Source organism: Pyrus communis, chromosome 15 (genome assembly GCF_041283825.1).
Source record: "Pyrus communis isolate YQ-2024b chromosome 15, ASM4128382v1, whole genome shotgun sequence".
NCBI classification, from domain to species: Eukaryota; Viridiplantae; Streptophyta; class Magnoliopsida; order Rosales; family Rosaceae; genus Pyrus; species Pyrus communis.
In genome coordinates, this window is record NC_142579.1 from 7489205 (window position 1) to 7509301 (window position 20097).

Genomic DNA, 20097 nt, shown 5'->3' on the forward strand with positions numbered 1-20097 from the left:
CCTGAGAAAGTAAGTAGGTGCTGGTGCATCGTAAATGGTCTCTAAGTTAAAAATAAGAGGCAGCACTGCTGATAATCACAGATGACGCATGATGAAGTACTTTTAAGTGCTTCCAATGATGTGTACGTTGTTTGGAACAAAACTTTAACCCCACTAATGGGATTTAAGCAACAAACTCAAGTGGTATACGCATTGCCCTAGCAAGTGACAGTAACAAGCAATCAAAAAGTCTCATGCCCAATATGTTGGTGGGATTGAATGACATCTTTTGTTAATCTGAACAAATAAACTTTGAATTTAATCCTGTTTCAAAGTTTATTAATCTGAACAAATAAACTTTAGGTAAGAATGAAAACTCATACTCCGTCATCTTTCCTTTGAATGTTGGCGATCATTCCATATATGTACGACCGATAGTTATCTGTGCGTAAGTACTTGAATAATAGAGATACAGTTTTGGAGATGTCGGTCCCCTACTATTGTTATCTTAGGGAGGATATTTTGGTTGTGATGGTGGGAGCTCTACTCTTATTTACAAGATATTGTAACAGAAACAAATTGTAAATGTCCACTTGAAGATATTTGTACGTAGGTGCTAAGAAATCTCTTTGCTTAATCAAGTTTTTAGGTCAATTATGGAGAAGAAAACTAATAGCATATGGACGTCTCAACTTTATGTGAGCTGTTCACATGCCTAGGCTCCAAAGTCTTGGAAGGACCACTGGTATAATCGGTCCCATTCAGGAGGCCTACATGTATATATAGGTTCATAGTGATAGCTATATCTAGCAATGATTATCAATATTGGTCAAATTGGGACGCATCCGGCGCTCTGATATTAACAGCCATTGAAAATCTAGACGGAGAGAGCTCGATAACTTTCACCCACCATGAAGTGATAGTTACCTCTTTTGGCTGCACTGCCTTTCAATTTCCCTCATATAGCCAACCTTCACAAGGATTTGGTAATCTATAAGCTATTTTTCACAAGTTGGTTTTCAAACTTTTAAGAGATAAAGGATCTAACACTTTTCCATTTTTCTGGTTGTCTATAATCCCAAGAAGTATTTTCACAGAAATATAACAAGTTTACTCAAAATTAGGTGAATTCTTTGCCGGTAAATTGTCAAAATTTCATAATAAAAGTGGTCTAACAACGCTGATGATGTTGGGGACTTGATGAAATTAATTAGTAGTAGAACTATTGACTATATATTCTGCTTTATATTCTCAAGTTTCGATGTGTAATATTGTCAGCATGCCTCCTTACACGTGAAACCAATTCTACATCGGGTTCATCAAGCCAAACATGTGAGTACTATGTACTTGGTAAAAATAGTAAAGCCATAATATTTGAGAATATGCATTCAACCCACACAAATACTTGCAATTTTATAGAAGAGGTCTAGCAGTAGCAACGGACAAATAATCGTAACGTGGTATTTCAATTCAATAATCTAATGTTATGAGATAGAGAAACTTGCACGTAATATCATATCATAAACTAGAACAAATACTAAACTTGTTTCTGTTGCAGTCCTATTAGATTAGGAATGTGATTGTGTAAATCCTAGTATATCTTGGAATATCTCTTATATTCCTATTAGGAGTAGATTACCTATTAAATGTTGTAATCCTAAAGGGTAAGGAATTAACATTCCCTATTACTATAAATAAAGGCACAATGGGGTGGAATAACACACCCACATTCACACATCTCTCTCCTTCTCTCTCTATGCCACACCCTCTCTCTCTTTCTGGCCTCCATAATTGTTCAGTAAATTATGCCTACAACACGTTATCAGCACGCTTTTGACGCTACGCTAAAGAGAGTTTGATCTTCAATCAATAGAGTATTACGTTTTAATTATTCTTTTTATGATTAATTTATTATTTTGAATTGATCGACATGCTATTGATTCAATTTAATGTTTATGTGTTGAACGCGATACAACGCATTGGAGATGCAATTCTGGCTTTTCAAGGAGGATCTTCTACAAATTCAAAGGCTTTTATTGTTTTCAGCCTATTAGGTACACTTAAAATAAAGTAAGATATTTGAAACGACCTTGAAGCATGAAAACATTTCCCATGATGCATAAACCCCCCCCTATGTTTATATTTTCCTTCCAATATATATATATATATATATATATATATATATATATATATTGTATATGTTCATATATTTGTCAATATATATATTTGGTTCATGCATTACTCAATTAAATCGCTATGTGGAATTTGTGAGTCAAAGTATATTAATAAATTAGAAGTATATTAGGGTTTCTAAAACCCTAGAAATTTCGAAAAGAACAAAAAAAGAAGGGAAATTGGACATCATGCGGCACCATGGCCGTGAGGACCACTATGCTGGCCCGAAGCCCAACCGTGTGGAGACACTTCTCAAAATGACGTCACTTTGACATATGGACCTTGGCAACAGTCATCTGGGCTTTGCTGCGGAGCATATGGACACACTAGGCCTTCGGCCTGGTTGGTTTGACTAGGGTCCAACTCCATAAAGGAAACGTGCAGCATTTCCCTTTTGGACCTATCCCATGCTCTCGGCCCAAATCTGCCAGCAGCAATAGGCTGCTGGACCTTGTCCTACATCCCGGCCCATCTTTGTTGCAAGCCTGTAGCTTGCATGCCCAATTGGGCTGCTTTTGCAACCTGCCTGAGCCCAGCCCACAGCTTGAGGCTACACGAGCTTACCTAAAGCAACAGCCAGTAATCCAATGCTGGGCTGCCTCATTTTCTTGGCCCAAAGCCAATTTTTGGCTTGTTTTTTTTCTTCTTTTCAGCTTATATTTTTGGTGCCCTATTCACGGCACCCAAGCCCAATGTTATTGGGTTATGGCTTTTGGAATCTAATGCTAATTTTTGGCATTTTAAATAATTTTAACACGAATATTATAATTATTCTTGCTTTTACAATCGACCTTGTAGGGTCCGATCTATTGAATTAATTAAAAGTGACATACAATCCATTAATCTGATAATGAATCCAAAATTATTGACCTGAAGATCACTTTTGGACATTAACGATTCAATAATTTATTTTTATACTTTGAACCGTTGACATACTTTCGTAGTCCTGAAGCGCTCACACTTTAGTTCCTGAAGAAACTCAAATCCACTACACTTAGTTGTATATTGCATTCTGTGTTCTTACAAGAACCTCTCCTTTGTGAACTAAACTTTCATAAACTAAATTGAACATGTAGTTTCAAATTTACTGCCTTTGAAACACGAAGATTTCATAAAACAATACACCCATGAAAACCCGATGTTTTTCATGAAAACCATGTCTTAGAACTCCAATGTTTTAACTTTGATGCTTATGGATGATTTCTTCCCATAGCATGAATCACAATCTTGTTCCCTCCAAATTTAGTGGATTGTCGAACCGTCATAAGTTTGATTTCCCTTATTTGGATGTTTCTAATAGAAACCACTTTATGTGGGGTACAAGACATGAATCTCCACTTGACTATTAAAGTAGCTGAGACACCATTGAAGCTAACAATGGCTGGAAGAGCTGAATAAGCCTTCGCCATGATCTTCATTCGAAGACTTATGCTCAAAGCATTACAAATGGAAATACCTCCTGATCGAGGATTCCATTTGTATTTGGCTCACTCCTACAGACTATCTAATCATGAAAGACATTGCCTGAAGCACACCATGATTACGTCCATGAATGAGTACAATTCTGAAGTTTATAAATCCGATCGAATTTTGACTGGAGAATACTTTTCTTGTCCTTCTATGTTTCTAATTCGCCCCTGAAGCAGCAGTGTAGAAAGCAGAAGTTTACCAAATTCTCGAATCTGATCACTACCACAAACGTGAGAGAAAGGTATAAATCTAGCTTCGGCTGGAGCCTACCGAACCGAAGTTTGGGTCTGTCTCTCTCACGATCCAATTTCGAGTTTGTTTTTACAACAAAGGGTAGAATCAAGGTCTGCCAAGGTATGTCATCATGCCCAAAGCATGATCCTTGGTACCTAAGACCTAAAACTTCAAGAATAAGGGATAATATTCCTAAACCTAAACCCTGAAGAATCTATTTTCGTCTAAGTGGAATAGATCATTGGTTATGCACATGTTCGTGCCCCTACCAATGTTGTTGAGGAATACCATTCTCGTAGTCAATATGTGAGACTAATTTTGCTTCACCAAACATCGTTGGAAAAGCAGAATTTTGACATGGATGGCCTTGTTGGCCGAATCCCTTTAGTAAACCATTTACTTTGTGAATATTTTTCTATGTTCTTGGATTCAAGTTTGGTGTATGATTTACTTATGGATAACCTTATTGATATTGTCCTCGAATATGAGTTAATTGAATCATGTTTCTTAATACATGTGACCCAATTCAATTAAACACGTGATTAGGTAGGAATGTGGGGAAGTTAGTTGTCTGGATGAATGCGCACTACACACACTAACTTTACACCTAAATCACATCTCTAACAACGACTTCAGGTCTATCCAACTTGATTAAGAGCAGTGACACGCTCCTCGTTGTATGAATGGTATTGAATCACCATTTAAGGGACCTTAAATTTTCCTTGACGTTGAGTTTTTAAGGATATTCGAGAAGACAATGATCATAAATGAAACCACTGAAGAAAATAAAGTGAAATATCTTTGCACCACCTCCAAAAATGAGCCTGAAGATTTGATTTGGGGCCAATGCGTTGTCTCCCAATTGGGAATACACCACATGTGGCCGGCTTGAAGCCTGGTGATTGAGCAGTTTACCTACTTTGGCACGACCTTTGAGGACACTTAGGTCGAACAATAATGCTACAATGCATCTCCTTATCTGAAGTAAGGATATTGTGCCTACAAGCACACTTTGCCAAGCATGCTTATTAGGGAAATTGATTTTCTATATCATTCCTCGCAAAGATACTGCACGATTCTCTTTTCACAGTGGATTCAAGGGAATATATGTGGATTAATCCAACCAAAATGCAGACCATATAAATTCTTATGGTTTTGGTTGATGAATCGACAAACTGGTCACATGTTTGTCCACACACATTACTGCTAAACCTCTTGGCCGATTCAGGGTTCACCACCCTGCTTATCCCATAAAGTCCTGAAGACTGGATAATGCCGGAGAGTTTATATCGACGGTTTTTGATAAAGTATTGCATGTCGCTTTGGGTTTATAATTGAACATCGAATTCCCATGATTCACCCCAAATAGCCTCACCTAGTGATCATAAAGCGCAATTTAAATGATTGCCTAAATTTTGGTAAACGTACCAAGTTTTTGGTTTTTGGTTTCTGGTTAGAGCTATGCAATCCTTGTACGCAGTTATGTTGGTCCGCTTTGAGGCCCATTTCCACCCAAGCTATATGACATTACAGTTGGTTACTGGGTACAAACCTGACAATTTTCGTATTTACGCATTTAGGTGTGCATTCCATGTGCTAAGTTGCACCGCCGCAACGTACCACCATGGGTCCTCAAGGAAGGATGTTTATCTTTTGTCGATCATGATTTTCCTTCACACTAGCTCTCTTAGAGCCCTTGCACGCGATCTCTTTACTGCTCATTTGTGGGTTGTCATGTTAATGAGATAGTCTTCCTGCCGTTAGGAGGAGATAGGAATGTCAACATTCATGGAGAACGGCGCGAATTTATGTGGAATTTGCCCACTATGTCTCATCTCGATCCCCGTAACCGCACATGTATGATAAGTAAGTGTGATTAATTCTAGCTTTCAGAATGTTGCTCTAGACGCATTCCTCTGATCTAGCTAAAGTGACAAGATCATATACCAGCTGTAAACATGCTTCCAAGGATAGACATACTTAATGGACGTCGAGTCAACATCCCTGACGGGTGTGCCGCCCCTATTGGACGGTTTGGACACCCATGTTGGACGGTTCGGTACACTCGCGGATAACCAATCAATTTGTCTTGGCCTGGAGCATGATAGATCACTTAGTTCGTAAGATTCACTTCCCTGGAAGAGGAAGACACGGCACAACAATGAATCTAAACTCGATCGTTGTCTCAAATCATTTCCATCTCATAAGATTAATTCGGATTTCTCCCGAGACTTAAAGTTCTTAGTCCAGTATACTAGTTTGGATGAGCTGAATGGAATTTAAATGAGATTATCATCGATGATGTTTTCACTTATATGGTATCTACCAACATAAATGAAAAGCGACGATATCGAACCGTGTGTCGTTGATTAAGTGACAACGTAGAACTGATTGGACAACCAAAAATAACAATCCAGATTAAATTCCTTACCAAAGTATGTTTGGACCTGTCGTTCCTACAATGCCCAAGGTAACCCTATTATGTTACAAGTGGAAAAGGAAGCGTTATGAGATAAATGAAATAAGCGCGATATGATACACTCTTTACGGCGCAAGGTTTCTCTCAAACGTCCTGTGATTAACAGCAGCATTATGAAATGTGGTTAGTGTTTTCTCCATGGGGATATAGATACGGAGATTTACATGTAAGTTCCCGAAGAATTACATAGACTAGTTCAAATAGTTCCAAAACCACGGAACACCCTCTTAACTTGTTTGAGGCGTTCACTTACAATCCGACGGATATGGTATACCCGTCTAAGTGATTATTTGATCAGTTAGGCATATGAATTATGCCCTTGTGTGTTAAACTATGAAGTCTTATTCCAAATTGCTAGAGTTACAACTTATGTCGTTGACACGAATCTCACTAAGACTCCGGAAAAGCTTAGGAAAACTACCTCGCACCTGAAGATGGAATTTGAGATGAATGATCTTAGGAAAACTTGTTTATGCCTTGAACTGAAGTTGAAGCATTGTTCTGACGGTATTTTGGCTTACCAGTCAAACTACACCCTAAATGTGTCACTTTTGAGTATACCTTTGATCGTCCATATGTTATATGAAAATGAGACCCTTGAAAAGGTTATGAAATCTAAAATTTCATATCTAAGTTCAACTTTGCGCTTCGTTGTACTTAGCTTATTGTATTTAGATAGGACATCTCCTTCGCTGTTAATCTTGGTAAAGATGCAGCACCGTGCCTACACACAACCATTGAATTGCTATGAAAGACATACCCTAAAGGTACTACGTGGGAAAATCCTAATGCATCTTGAGCAGATCCAACCCCCCCCCTCCCGGTTCCTCGAAATGATGTTTGCCTTGTTTGTTATGCTGACGCAGGTTACTTACCAAACTCGCATAAGGCAAAATCCCTGAATGGTTATGTCTTTACTTAGGGATATCGTAATACCTTGGAGGTCCACGATATGACCTTAGTTGCGAAATCTTCGAATTGTTCCAAGACTCACCTCACTTCACTATGCCACAAGTGAGACATGGTTAGGAGTTCTTGTTGCACATATTCAAAATACTTGCTATTTTCATCCATCGTTAAGTCCCAACGACGATCCATGAAGACTATGCCGCATGTATCAACCCGACCAAGCCATGATACATCAACGAAGTCACCACCAAGACATATTGCATCTACATCTACATCAGCAAAGAATCAGGAGATTGAAGTCATGCAAGTCAATCCCAGACAACCTTGTCGACCTCTACACGACGTCACTGCCGAAGTCAACGTTCCAGAAGCTTGTCCAAGGAATTGGTATGCCTAACTATCATATGCAATGCTTGTAATTCTCATTTGGAAGTTATGTCAAACTCAGGGAAAGTATCCAGAAGTATACTCACTTGATCTTAATGTACTTTTTTCCCTACGATTAGGAGCATTTTTCCCACTGGGTTTTTGCTACCTAACTAGGTTTTAACGAGGCACCTATCCTGGGCTGATCATACCCTTGATAGCTCTTCTACTTGCATCCAAAAGACATGTAGTTTTGACTTAATGCAACTTCTCACTTTTCTCCTTAGTCTATGGGTTTTTCTCCCACCTTGGGTTTTACCATAGCAAAGGTTTTGTGAGTTTTACATTTTTATGCATTCTTCCGTTGATCTGAGACTTGCATTCGCTCATTGTGCTGACAACTTCATCAACTTTACTTAGTTCATCGCTAAAGACCCAATGCACCATTTACTTGAGTATTTACACACTCAATGGGGAGTGTTGCAGTCCTATTAGATTACGAATGTGATTGTGTAAATCCTAGTATATCTTGGAATATCTCTTATATTCCTATTAGGAGTGGATTACCTATTAAATGTTGTAATCCTAAAGGGTAAGGAATTAACCTTCCCTACTACTATAAATAAAGGCATAATGGGGTGGAATAACACACCCACACTTACACATCTCTCTCATTCTCTCTTTATATTGCACCCTCTCTTTCTTTCTGGCCTCCATAATTGTTCAGTAAATTATGCCTACAACAGTTTCGTGTAAATTATGAGAATGTAACCCTCATATAAGTCGAACTAATCATCGCCTGGATATGGAAAATTCCAATAAGATTTCACTTTTGAACAAAAATCCATTTTTTGATTTATTTCATCAATTCCATGACCGAAACATGGGGGATACACGTTACACCATGATTTTGAATCAGAAGTGAGATTTCAAGAAATAACAGATTTATTCACTCAATTAATAACCGAGCCGGATCTGGTGTATCATAAAGGATTTGTCTTTTCTATTGGATCAGATAAAAAAACAATTCTTGAGTGAGGTATTCAACTCCAAGGATGAATCAAAAAAGAAATCTTTATTGGTTCTACCTCCTATTTTTTATGAAGAGAATGAATCTTTTTATCAAATGATAAAATAAAATAAAAATGTGTCTGGACCTCCAGCAGGAATGATTTGGAAGATCCAAAATAAAAAATAGTGGTATTTGCTACCAACAACATAATGGAGGTAGTCAATCAATATAGATTGATCCAAAATCTGATTTAAATCCAATATAGCACCTATGGGTACATAAGAAATGTATTGAATTGATTCTTTTTAATGAATAAATCCGATCGCAACTTCGAATATGGAATTCAAAAGGATCAAATAGGAAATGATACTCTGAATTATAGAACTAAAATGAAATATACGATTAACCAACATTTATCAAATTTGAAAAAGAGTCAGAAGAAATAGTTCGATCCTCTTATTTTTATTTCTCAAACCGAGAGATCCATGAATCAGGATCCTAAAGCATATACATACAAATGGTCCAATAAGAGCAAGAATTTACAGGAACATTTGGAACATTTCATTTCTGAGCAGAAGAGCCGTTTTCATTTTCAAGTAGTGTTCGATCGATTACATATTAATCAATATTCGATTGATATTAATTTTGATTGGTCTGAGGTTATCGACAAAAAAGATTTGTCTGAGTCACTTCCTTTCTTTTTGTCCAAGTTACTTCTTTTTTTGTCCAAGTTTCTCCTCTTTTTGTCTATCTCACTTCCTTTTTTCTTTGTGAGTTTTGGGAATATCCCCATTCATAGGTCCAAGATCCACATCTATGAATTGAAAGGTCTGAATGGTCAACTCTACAATCAATTGTTAGAATCAATAGGTCTTCAAATCGTTCATTTGAAAAAATTAAAACCCTTCTTATTGGATGATCATGATGCTTCCCAAAAATTAATATTCTTGATCAATGGAGGAACAATATAACCATATTTGTTCAATAAGATATGAAAGTGGATGATTGACTCATTCCATACTAGAAGTAATCCCAAGAAATCTTTTGATAACATGGATTCCTATTTCTCAATGATATCCCACGATCAAGACAATTGGTTGATTCCCGTGAAACCATTTCATAGAAGTTCATTGATATCTTCTTTTTGTAAAGCAAATCGACTTCGATTCTTGAATAATCCACATCATTTATGCTTCTATTATAACAAAGGATTCCCTTTTTATGTGGCAAATGCCCGTATCAATAATTATGATTTTACATATGGATAATTCCTCAATATCTTGTTCATTTGCAACAAAATATTTTCTTTGTGCGGCGGAAAAAAAAAAGTTTTTTTTGGTGAAAAATACTATTTCACCAATTGAGTTACAGTGTCTAACATATTCATATCTAACGATTTTCCACAAAATGGTGACGAAGGGGATAACTTGTACAAACCTTTACATTTTCTAATTTGATCCGATCCATTTGTTTATAGAGCTATTTACTCGATCGTAGACATGTTTGGAACACTTCTAACTGAGTGAGAAATATTTATCATCCGAAAAAAAAAGCGGCGTCTTTGTCTAAAGAAATGCCTTGACAAGGGGCGGATGTATAGAACCTTTCAAAGAGATAGTGCTTTTTCAACTCTCTCAAAATGGAATATATTCTAAACATATATGCCATTGTTCCTTACTTCGACATGATACAAATATCTAAATTTGATATTTTTCTATGCTTTATCAAACCTATTGCCGATATTAACTAGCAGCAAAATATTTGTATCCATTTTTCATGATATTATGCATGGATTAGATATATCATGACGAATTCTTCAGAAAAACTTGTGTCTTCCACAATGGAATTTGATAAATGATATTTCGAGTAAAGTGTTCACATAATCTTCTTCTATCCAAAGAAATGATTCATCGAAATAATGAGTCACCATTAATATTGACACATTTAAGATCACCAATTGTTCGGGCATTCCTCTATTCAATCATTTTCCTTCTTGTTGTTGTTGGATATCCCGTTTGTACACATATTCTCTTTGTTTCTCGAGCCTATAGTGAGTTACAGACAGAGTTCGAAAGGGTCAAATCTTTGATGATTCCATCATACATGATTGAGTTGCGAAAACTTCTAGATAGGTATCCTATTTCTGAACTGAATTCTTTCTAGTTAAAGAATCTCTTTCTAGTTGCTCAGGAACAATTAGGAGATTCTTTAGAAGAAATACGGGCTTCTGGCGGCAACATACTATGGGGTGGTGGTCCCACTTATAAGGTCAAATCAATACGTTCTAAGAAGAAATATTTGAATATCAATCTCTTCGATATCATCGATTTCATAAGTATCACAACAAATCCCATTAATTGAATCGTTTTTTCAAGAAATACGAGACATTTAGGTCATACAAGTAAAAAGATCCATTAATTGATAGGAAAAAGAAAAAATGTGAGCGGTGATTGGATTGATGATAAAATAGAATCTTGGGTCTCCAACAGTGATTTGATTAATGATAAAGAAAGAGAATTCTTGATTTAGTTCTCCACCTTAACGGAAGAAAAAAAGCTTGATCAAATTCTATTAAGTCTGACTCGTAATGATCATTTATCAAAGAATGATTCTAGTTATCAAATGATTAAACAATCAGGAGTAATTTACTTACGATACTTAGTTGACATTCATAAAAAGTATCTAATGAATTATGAGTTCAGTACATCCTGTTTAGCAGAAAGACGGATAATCCTTGCTCATTATCAGACAATTACTTATTCACAAACCTCCTGTTGGGCTAATAATTTTCATTTCTCATTTCATGGAAAACCTTATTCGCTTCGCTTAGCCCTTTCTAGGGGTATTTTAGTCATAGGTTCTATAAGAACTGGATGATCCTATTTGGTTAAATACCTAGTGAGAAACTCCTATGTTCCTTTCATTACAGTATTTCTGAACAAGTTCTTGGCTAACAAGCCTAAGAGTTTTCTTGTTGATGATAATGACGATATTGATGATAGTGACGATCGTAACTTTGGTACAGAGTTAGCGCTTATTGATGATAGTGACGACCGTGACTTTGATACAGAGTTAGCACTTCTAACTATGATGAATGCACTAACTATTGATATGATGTCGGAAATAGACTAATTTTATATCACCCTTCATTTCGAATTAGCAAAAGAAATGTCTCCTTGCATAATATTGATTCCAAACATTCATGATCCGGATGTGAATGAGTCAAATTACTTATCCCTCAGTCTATTAGTGAACTATCTCTCCAGGGATTGTAAAAGATGTTCCACTAGAAATATTCTTGTTATTGCTTTGACTTATATTCCCCAAAGAATGGATCCCGCTCCAATAGTTCCGAATAAATTAAATACATGCATTAAGATACGAAGGCTTCTTATTCCATAACAATAAAAACACTTTTTCACTCTTTCATATATTAGGGGATTTCACTTGGAAAATAAAATGTTTCATACTAATGGATTCGGGTCCATAACCATAGGTTCCAATGTACGAGATCTTGTAGCACTTACCAATGAGACCCTGTCGATTAGTATTAAACAAAAGAAATCAATTATAGACTCTAATATAATTAGATCTGATCTTCATAGACAAACTTGGGATTTTCCCAAGTAAGATCAGTTCATAATCACGGGATCCTTTCTATCAGATAGGAAGGGTTTTTGCACAAAATGTACTTTTAAGTAATTGCTCCATAGATACTATATCTATCTATATGAAGAAGAAATCATGTAACGAATGGGATTCTTATTTGTACAAATGGTACTTCGAACTTGGAATGAGCATGAAGAAATTAACGATACTTCTTTATCTTTTGAGTTGTTCTACCAGATCGGTCGCTCAAGACCTTTGGTTTCTACCCCAACTCGATGAAAAAAATGGGATCACTTCTTATGGACTTGTTAAGAATGATTATGATCTAGTTCATGGCTTATTAGAAGCAGAATGCGCTCAGGTGTGATCCTCATGGACAGAAAAAGATTGCAATCAGTTGGATAATGGTCAAGTGACATTGCTTCTTCGGCCCAAACCAAGGAATCCCTTAGATATGATACAAAATAGATCTTGTTCTATTGTTGATTAGAGATTTCTCCATAAACAATATGAATCGAAGTTTGAAGAAGGGGAATGAGTCCTCGACCCGAAACAAATAGAAGAGGATTTGTCCAATCACATAGTTTAGACTCCTAGAATATGTCGTCCTTGGGGCTTTCCATTTAATTGTATCGCAAGGCCCAATGAATTGGGCTTTCCCTATTTGGTCAGGTCATTTAGGGGCAAGGGGATCGTTTATGATGAAAAGGATGGGTTTCAAGAGAATGATTCGGAGTTCATGCTGAGTGAAACCATGTAATACCAAGCACAAGATAAATCTTTCAAAGAACAAGGTTAAAATTGAAGTGGGTATTGGGGTCAAAATTTGAAGTGAGCATATGGCTAGGTTAAGCAAAACCTTGGACATTAATATAGACGGAGCTAGAATGGAACAATATCTAATTAAAAAGTAATCATAAAGATTGTAATTCCATAAAAAGTGACCATATAAAATCTTTTAATTTCGCATATGTTCCTCTTAATAATTTATTCCTACCTCAGAACAATTAGCTCTGAGGATGATCTTGATCTATAACAAATAACAAACAGAACCAAATGCATATATAATATTGTGTCAACAACATATTCTCCACATCAAAAGAATATATTGATCAATTCCCATATAAAGATGCAATGTTATATACGTTCGATATCTTTACTCTTCTAATTAATTGTAATCAAGTACTGGCAGAAATCATCATAAGTCCCAAAAGGAATGCAAAGTTAACTTTGATTTTTTGTCGAGTGACTTAACTATGACAAGTGCCTGACGAAAATAATACGTACGTAAGAGGTATTTTGTGTCATTTTGTATCATGTATAGTTCATGCATAGTCACATGCGCATAGGGGTTGAAGCAACTAGCTAAACAAACAAGTTGGGTCCTAATCCTAGACCATATACAAAATTGTACACTCTTTTGGTCCTAAATCTCAAAGATGCAGCATCGATATGATACAATGATTCGTGCCCTCAAGAAAAGAAAATGCAACCCTTTGTGAAGACGTATACACGATGTTTTTTTTAATCATAAGTTTGGATTTCATTCAACCATTCGAGGATGGTTACAAGGGTGGAGTGACAACCGCCGCACTAAAATTTTGCCACAAAAGGCCTCTGAAAAAAAAGATGACCCGGCATAATTCGGCAAGGAAAGGGAGCATCCACACTCACTGTATTACAATCACAAACAAAAGAAATTTTCCCTCCTCTAATTCTGGTACTAAGAATGGAGTTAGCCAAGGAGGTTCATCCTCGACCTAAGCATTAAAATTGTTGTCCTTGATAGTGAAATATGCAAGTTCATGAGCTACTAGGATTGCCGCCATTCACATAAGAAGCTTGAGAATAGCCTGGACAGCTCCATTATGTCCTTTATGGAGGATGTGCAACATGTATGCATCTCTTGTTGGTCGGAAAGTTCTTCAATGAGATTTTCTTTAGTAGAGCGATAGTGCTAGTATGTTAGATAGTCAGTTGTTAGGGGGAAAAAGGGACTTTGTGGAGATCGAACCCACACCAGGATGCGTAAGTATGATTACTTTCCATCACTGCAGTAAAACGTCATCTTGTCTTTAATCAAATTTGAAGGAATGTACAATACAATCTTGACGAGAAGATGTAAATATATATATGTATGTAAACTTACATCCATGTTTACATATTTAAATTTGCATCTGCTTCATTGGAGGGAAAACCATATTTACATCTCCAAGAAATATAAATGGAATATAAATGTAGTTTTTACGTATCAAATTTTTAATTTCCATCGGAACTGCTCTAAATATAATCTGTTGTATTAGAAAATTTCCCACATGAAGTAATATAGTTCGCCGTCACTTGTGCATTTGTCAAAAGGACAATATTATCATAGTTCCAAAGATAGTCCAGTTATCTCTATTAATCTACATTGATTCCCCAATATAACCACTTGTACAATCCAATAGGTGAGATTTTATACAAGACATTGATTGCAATTGAGAGTGAAACATATTTTTGTGGTAAGCAGAGTTGAACCATTTAATATAAAGGTGGACTTAATATCATGAGTTTTTGATGTGGGACATGCTTCAACATGCTACCTCAAATGGGACCACTCTTTAATGGGCCACATGTGTAGTCAACATTGGTTACCAGTTTTTTATTTAGGTTTCGGGTGTGCCAACTTATAGGATTTTGTGGTTTTCAATTCGTTGTTCCAATTCAGGTTCAATCGGGACTAGAGATCGGTTCATTTTGACACCATATCAATCTTCGTAGATTTTCTAGTGGTTAACATCAGTATTCTCCCCAACTTAATCACTTATACAATTCAATAGGTGTGGGGTTTTATACAAAATACAACAATACAATTGATAGTAAAACTATTCAATACATGAGAATATATATTATTCGATGAGGTGTCCAATGTGAGATACGTTTCAACAATGAAATATTATGAAACACCGTATCCTAATACTCAAACGGTAATCCTTCCTTTACCGCGAACGATTCAACAGCTAGAGTGGTATAATTTCCAACTAGCTGCTTAATTTGCACATATAAACATCAAATATAACTTATTACATGTTATTTTGTGTTAGTTATCCATTGATCAGATAAACATCAAATATGTTAAGAAAAATTTCGGAACAGAAAGAAAGAAGAGAATCACATGCTATGGTGCAAATATAATTTCTTAGGAAGAAAACATATTGTTTGGAACGACAACCTACTCTGGGCACTTTCAAAGATAATTTCTTCTATTAAAGAATAAAAATAAGGTGTTAACATATAAATCAGTACAGTAGTACTATACGTAAATATACGTTGATGGTGAAAATAAAGAAGTTGATCATCTAAACAGCCTTCCGCCCTTCGTTGAAATCAAAGTGGTGATCGGGACCATGCATTTTAACCCATCTCTAGTTAAGAATCGGCACAACTTTGGCTTTTCTTACCCCAAATTTCCTTAAATTTAACCAGAGTTGCATTTTATTGGAGCCTCCTTCAAGAGTGGTGCGTGTATTTACTTGAATACCACGATATGAGCAGGCACCTGTATTAAAAGAAGGGAAGCATTAACTGTATTTTATATGGAGCTACTTGAATATTTATATTGTTTTTACAGAGCAAGTCGGCAGGCCAGGAGCAAAGCCAGCCACCACCGCCCTCAACCCGCGTAAATAGTTTAACTGAGCGTGCAAGCTCGGAAAATGACATCATAATAGAGGTGATGTGGTAAGTTTTTACTTTTTATATTTTTGTAATAGAGGTATACTGTATGTGTTTGCACTTGGAGCAAAATCAACAGATCATCAAGTTATAAAAAGGATAAATTAGGTTTCATCCTTATTTTCCTTTCTCATTGAGTGCTAATATATGCCCATCTTGTAATTTTATTTCTCCACCCAATTTTAATGAAAATTTTAATACTAAATTTAACCTTACGCTAAAAGACTTTAAGAATCCTATTAAAAATTAATCCTCTTATATATTTTTTGTAATTAAAAAAAGGAAAAAAAATTAAAAAACTTAAAATGAAAAACGAATGAAGATGCAAAACAACGTCCCCATTTTCTCTCTTCATCCCTCACCCCTTTCTTACTCTTTCATCTCCCTCCAATATCTTCTATATCTTCCATCCACCCCACCCTCCCCAAATTCTGTCTCTTATTTTCTCCCCTACTTTTCAAACCTTAGTTGTGAATTGGAATTCGGGAATAAATATGATTCTTGATCTCTCAGCATGAGTTAAAATTTAAAAGTCATATATGTCTTTGTATTCATTGAATATAATTAACCTTACACTAAACTTGATGTTAAATATGACTTCATAATTTTTGCTTTCTTTAATTATAAGTTTTTTGAATACCTAAGACATTATCTACACTAAGGGATGGGGGAATAGATAAGCTTGACGATGGGCTAGCCATAATAATTTGCTATGAATCTTCTTTTGGCGAGAATCGAACTTAAGATCTCTCACTTACAAGTGAAGAATAATACCACTAGACCGTAGTACTAAGTGACTCTTTAATTATAAAATTTTAAATTAGGTAGAAAATCCCTCATCGACAGATAGATAAATGCATATATCTGCAAGGCCCGATCAATAGGTCAAGTCACACACTGATTTTAGCATGTATATGATTATTTAAATTGTGAAGGAAAAAATCTTAACTAAATTATACTATAGTGTGTTACACATGCAAGTCCTAATGATGTGCATATACCATCAATCTATTTTACTATTTACCATTCTTCTCGAAGATTATCATGATCCTCCAATACATTAGAATATCGAAAATTACATTGACATATCATTTATATCTCAGGTAGGGAGATGTAAGAATGAGTTCTACAACGAGAGAGACGTAATTAAATTTCTCTCTATTTTTAATAGGCGAAGCCTACCTTTCAAAAGTGAATACTTTTAATGGGCGAAGCTTACATTTATATTTTTATTTATATATTATGATCAAGGTGAGTGGCTTACTTTCTCTTAACTTTCAGTTAAAGGACTTCCGCCTGCTTACAATAAAATAAAATACACATTCTAAGATATTTTGCATCTCTCGTTAAAGAAAGTTCTTTAGCCAAAATATGTTGCACTAGTTAATATCCAAACACCAAATTGCCAAAATATATTGTACTATTGCTGCAATTTTAAACAGTCTCTAAAACTCTTCGTAAGTGACGTCAAGTAGAAGGTAAAATAAAAGTTCTAAAAATTAAAAAAAAAAAAAAAAAAAAAAAAGCAATTCCGAAGATCAATTTGCATTAAAAATAAACAAATGAAATACAAATTTACCAAAAAAATATAAAATAAAACAGAGAGTTTTAATGAAAAGTCACGGTATTGTTCACTTTAACGAAAAATCACATTTTTACACTAAAAAGTCAATCCTGATACTATTCATTTTACCCTTTATTTTATCTTTATCATTAAAACTCAAAATTTTTAAACCATTTTCATTAATTTTCTAAATAAAATAATTAAAGTGCTGGCGTGGATTTTCCATTTATGCAAACAACAACTCCCTCACAAGTCACTGGCCACAGGTCACTAGACTCCACAACCCTCTATCTCTCTTAAGCATTGCAATAACAACGGTCCAGATTCACTCCTCAGTTTCTGGCTCTTCTTTATCTTCCCCACCTTCACTTCCCCCGACTCCTCTCTGTCTCTCCGTCTTGCTTCTCTCTCTCTCTCTCTCTCTAGATTTTAGAGAGAATTGTAGTTGTAGTCTTTTTGCGTTGCTAGAAATCTCAGCAGAGAAGAGAAAAATGTCGTTGGGGAAGAGACCAAGGCCTCCGATGAAGAGGACCACAAGCATGTCAGAAATCACCTTTGATCCGAACACCATCAGTACTGAGGCACCTCACTCTCAACCGTCCGATCCCAACAACCCTTATCAGCCTCTTGCCTTATGGGGCGGTGGTGGTAGTGGTGGAGGTGGTCGTGGTGGTGGGCTTGATGGGTTGGATCAACGGCTCATGATGAAGTTGCCCTCACCATCATCAGCATCGCCAAGAAACCAGAAAAGAAATTCTGCTGATTTTGGAGAAACTGCCCACTTCTTGAAGGCTTGTGGTCTCTGCAAACGCCGCCTTATTCCCGGCCGCGATATTTACATGTACAGGTATTCTTCTTCTTCAATAGAATTTTACTAATTATTGTTCAACTGATATTTCTACATATTTTGTTTGCGGTATTATTTCTTTAAATTTACCGTGATTGGTCTAGTAATATTTCTTGTTCAATTTCTAGCATGATAGTCATGTGACTGGTTTTATGAGAAACTTTTTTTGTACCTAACAGTTTTTCCTCTTTGCTCTTAGAAAGAAAATATTTTAGATAATGCTTTAATTAATTATGAAAATCCTCTAAAATATTTTTTTGGACAAATTTAGGGTTATGTCAACTGTATGCCAGACAAGGTTCGTGCATGGTTGACATGAATTTGTTTTCACTTTTCTGTCAAATTAATTATTTTTCATGAACATTTCTTACTTCTATTTTTTTTATTTTTTTTTATTACCATTTTTAGTACTAATACTTCCCAGACTGTTTATTTTTCTTGATTTTCCGGGATATGCAGTAAATATGCCAAAATTAGGAAACCCTATTAATTATATGTCACTATATACATATATTTTTTTATGCATGACACGAATCTATTTTCAATTAATTCACTAATTCTTTTTGCCTATAATTTGATTTTCCAGAGGTGACACAGCTTTCTGCAGTCTAGAGTGCCGGCAGCAACAGATAAACCTTGATGAGAGGAAAGACAAGTGTTCTTCCACCGCCGGACACCAAGTCTCCGCCAAAGGTGAAACCGTGTCTGCCTTGTAGGGTTGTCGACTCGAACACAGAACCATCTTTGCGAGCTTTGCTCATATGAATATTTGTTCATATGAATATATAAGTATGGGGAGGGGTTGGGTTTGATTAGGTACGTTGCATGAAAAATAGGGAAAGATTTTGAAGCTCTGGAGTCGATTAATATATGTGGATTACTCAAGAAAATTAACTTCAAGTGTGTGCTTCATCTTCATGGTTTGCTCCCTCTTGTTTTCATTTAGGTGGTACCGGAAGAAAACTGAAAATTTACAGGGTTAATTTAATCTTCCTTATATTATATATCTCCTTTTTTATTTACTGGGTTTTCACTTTCGTAGCGTATATATTATGTTATATGTGAATATATGTGAGTGGTGCCAAAGCCAATTAGTGAGAGAATCGATGCATATATGGGCCGGTTGAAGGCTGAGTTGGATGGTAATTTTCTTTCTTGATCACGAGTAGAATGGTATTGGATTCCAATAGATTCTCTTTATATTGTTACTTTTGTTAAGTACCCCCTCGCTTTTCTAGTTCTTTTTCAGTTTTTTAACTTTTATTTGTAAAGGAGTGATAATTACATTAAATTTAACTAAACTACAAGAAATAGAATTCAAACTTAGATAAAGAGGATAAAGCACATTGTTCTGCTCCCTCAAATTTTCAATTAATTCGCTCAATAAACAAAGAAAAAGTTTTTATCACAAATAATCCTTTAAATGAACTTAACTCGTCATTTTAGTTACTCAATTTGAAAATCGATTAATTTTATTCCTAAAATTGACCTACATGTCAATTTAGTCCCTATGTTCAAATCTATTAACATAGAGCCGACAAAATAATGCTATGTGGAGGATAAAAAATCATTCTGCATTTAATTTAAAAGACAAAGAATAAAATAAAATCAGAATTTATATACAACCACTCCGCAAAGCTCTAGCCTTCCTTCGGACGACGACTCCATCAAAATCGCCCCAATCTCCCGCCTCCAAGCTCCTCTCCATGGCCAACCAGACTTCGAACAAACCCAACTTC

General features: G+C 35.7%; 1 protein-coding gene across 1 annotated transcript; it reads left to right on the top strand.

Annotated features, from left to right (window-relative positions):
• Positions 1 to 17823: 17823 nt before the first annotated feature.
• Positions 17824 to 19380, top strand: LOC137708847 (FCS-Like Zinc finger 6-like). Its single transcript, XM_068448006.2, has 2 exons — positions 17824 to 18358; positions 18945 to 19380. The coding sequence occupies exons 1-2, from the start codon at positions 18003 to 18005 to the stop codon at positions 19072 to 19074; spliced, it is 486 nt and encodes a 161-aa protein (XP_068304107.2). The 5' UTR covers positions 17824 to 18002; the 3' UTR covers positions 19075 to 19380.
• Positions 19381 to 20097: the final 717 nt, after the last annotated feature.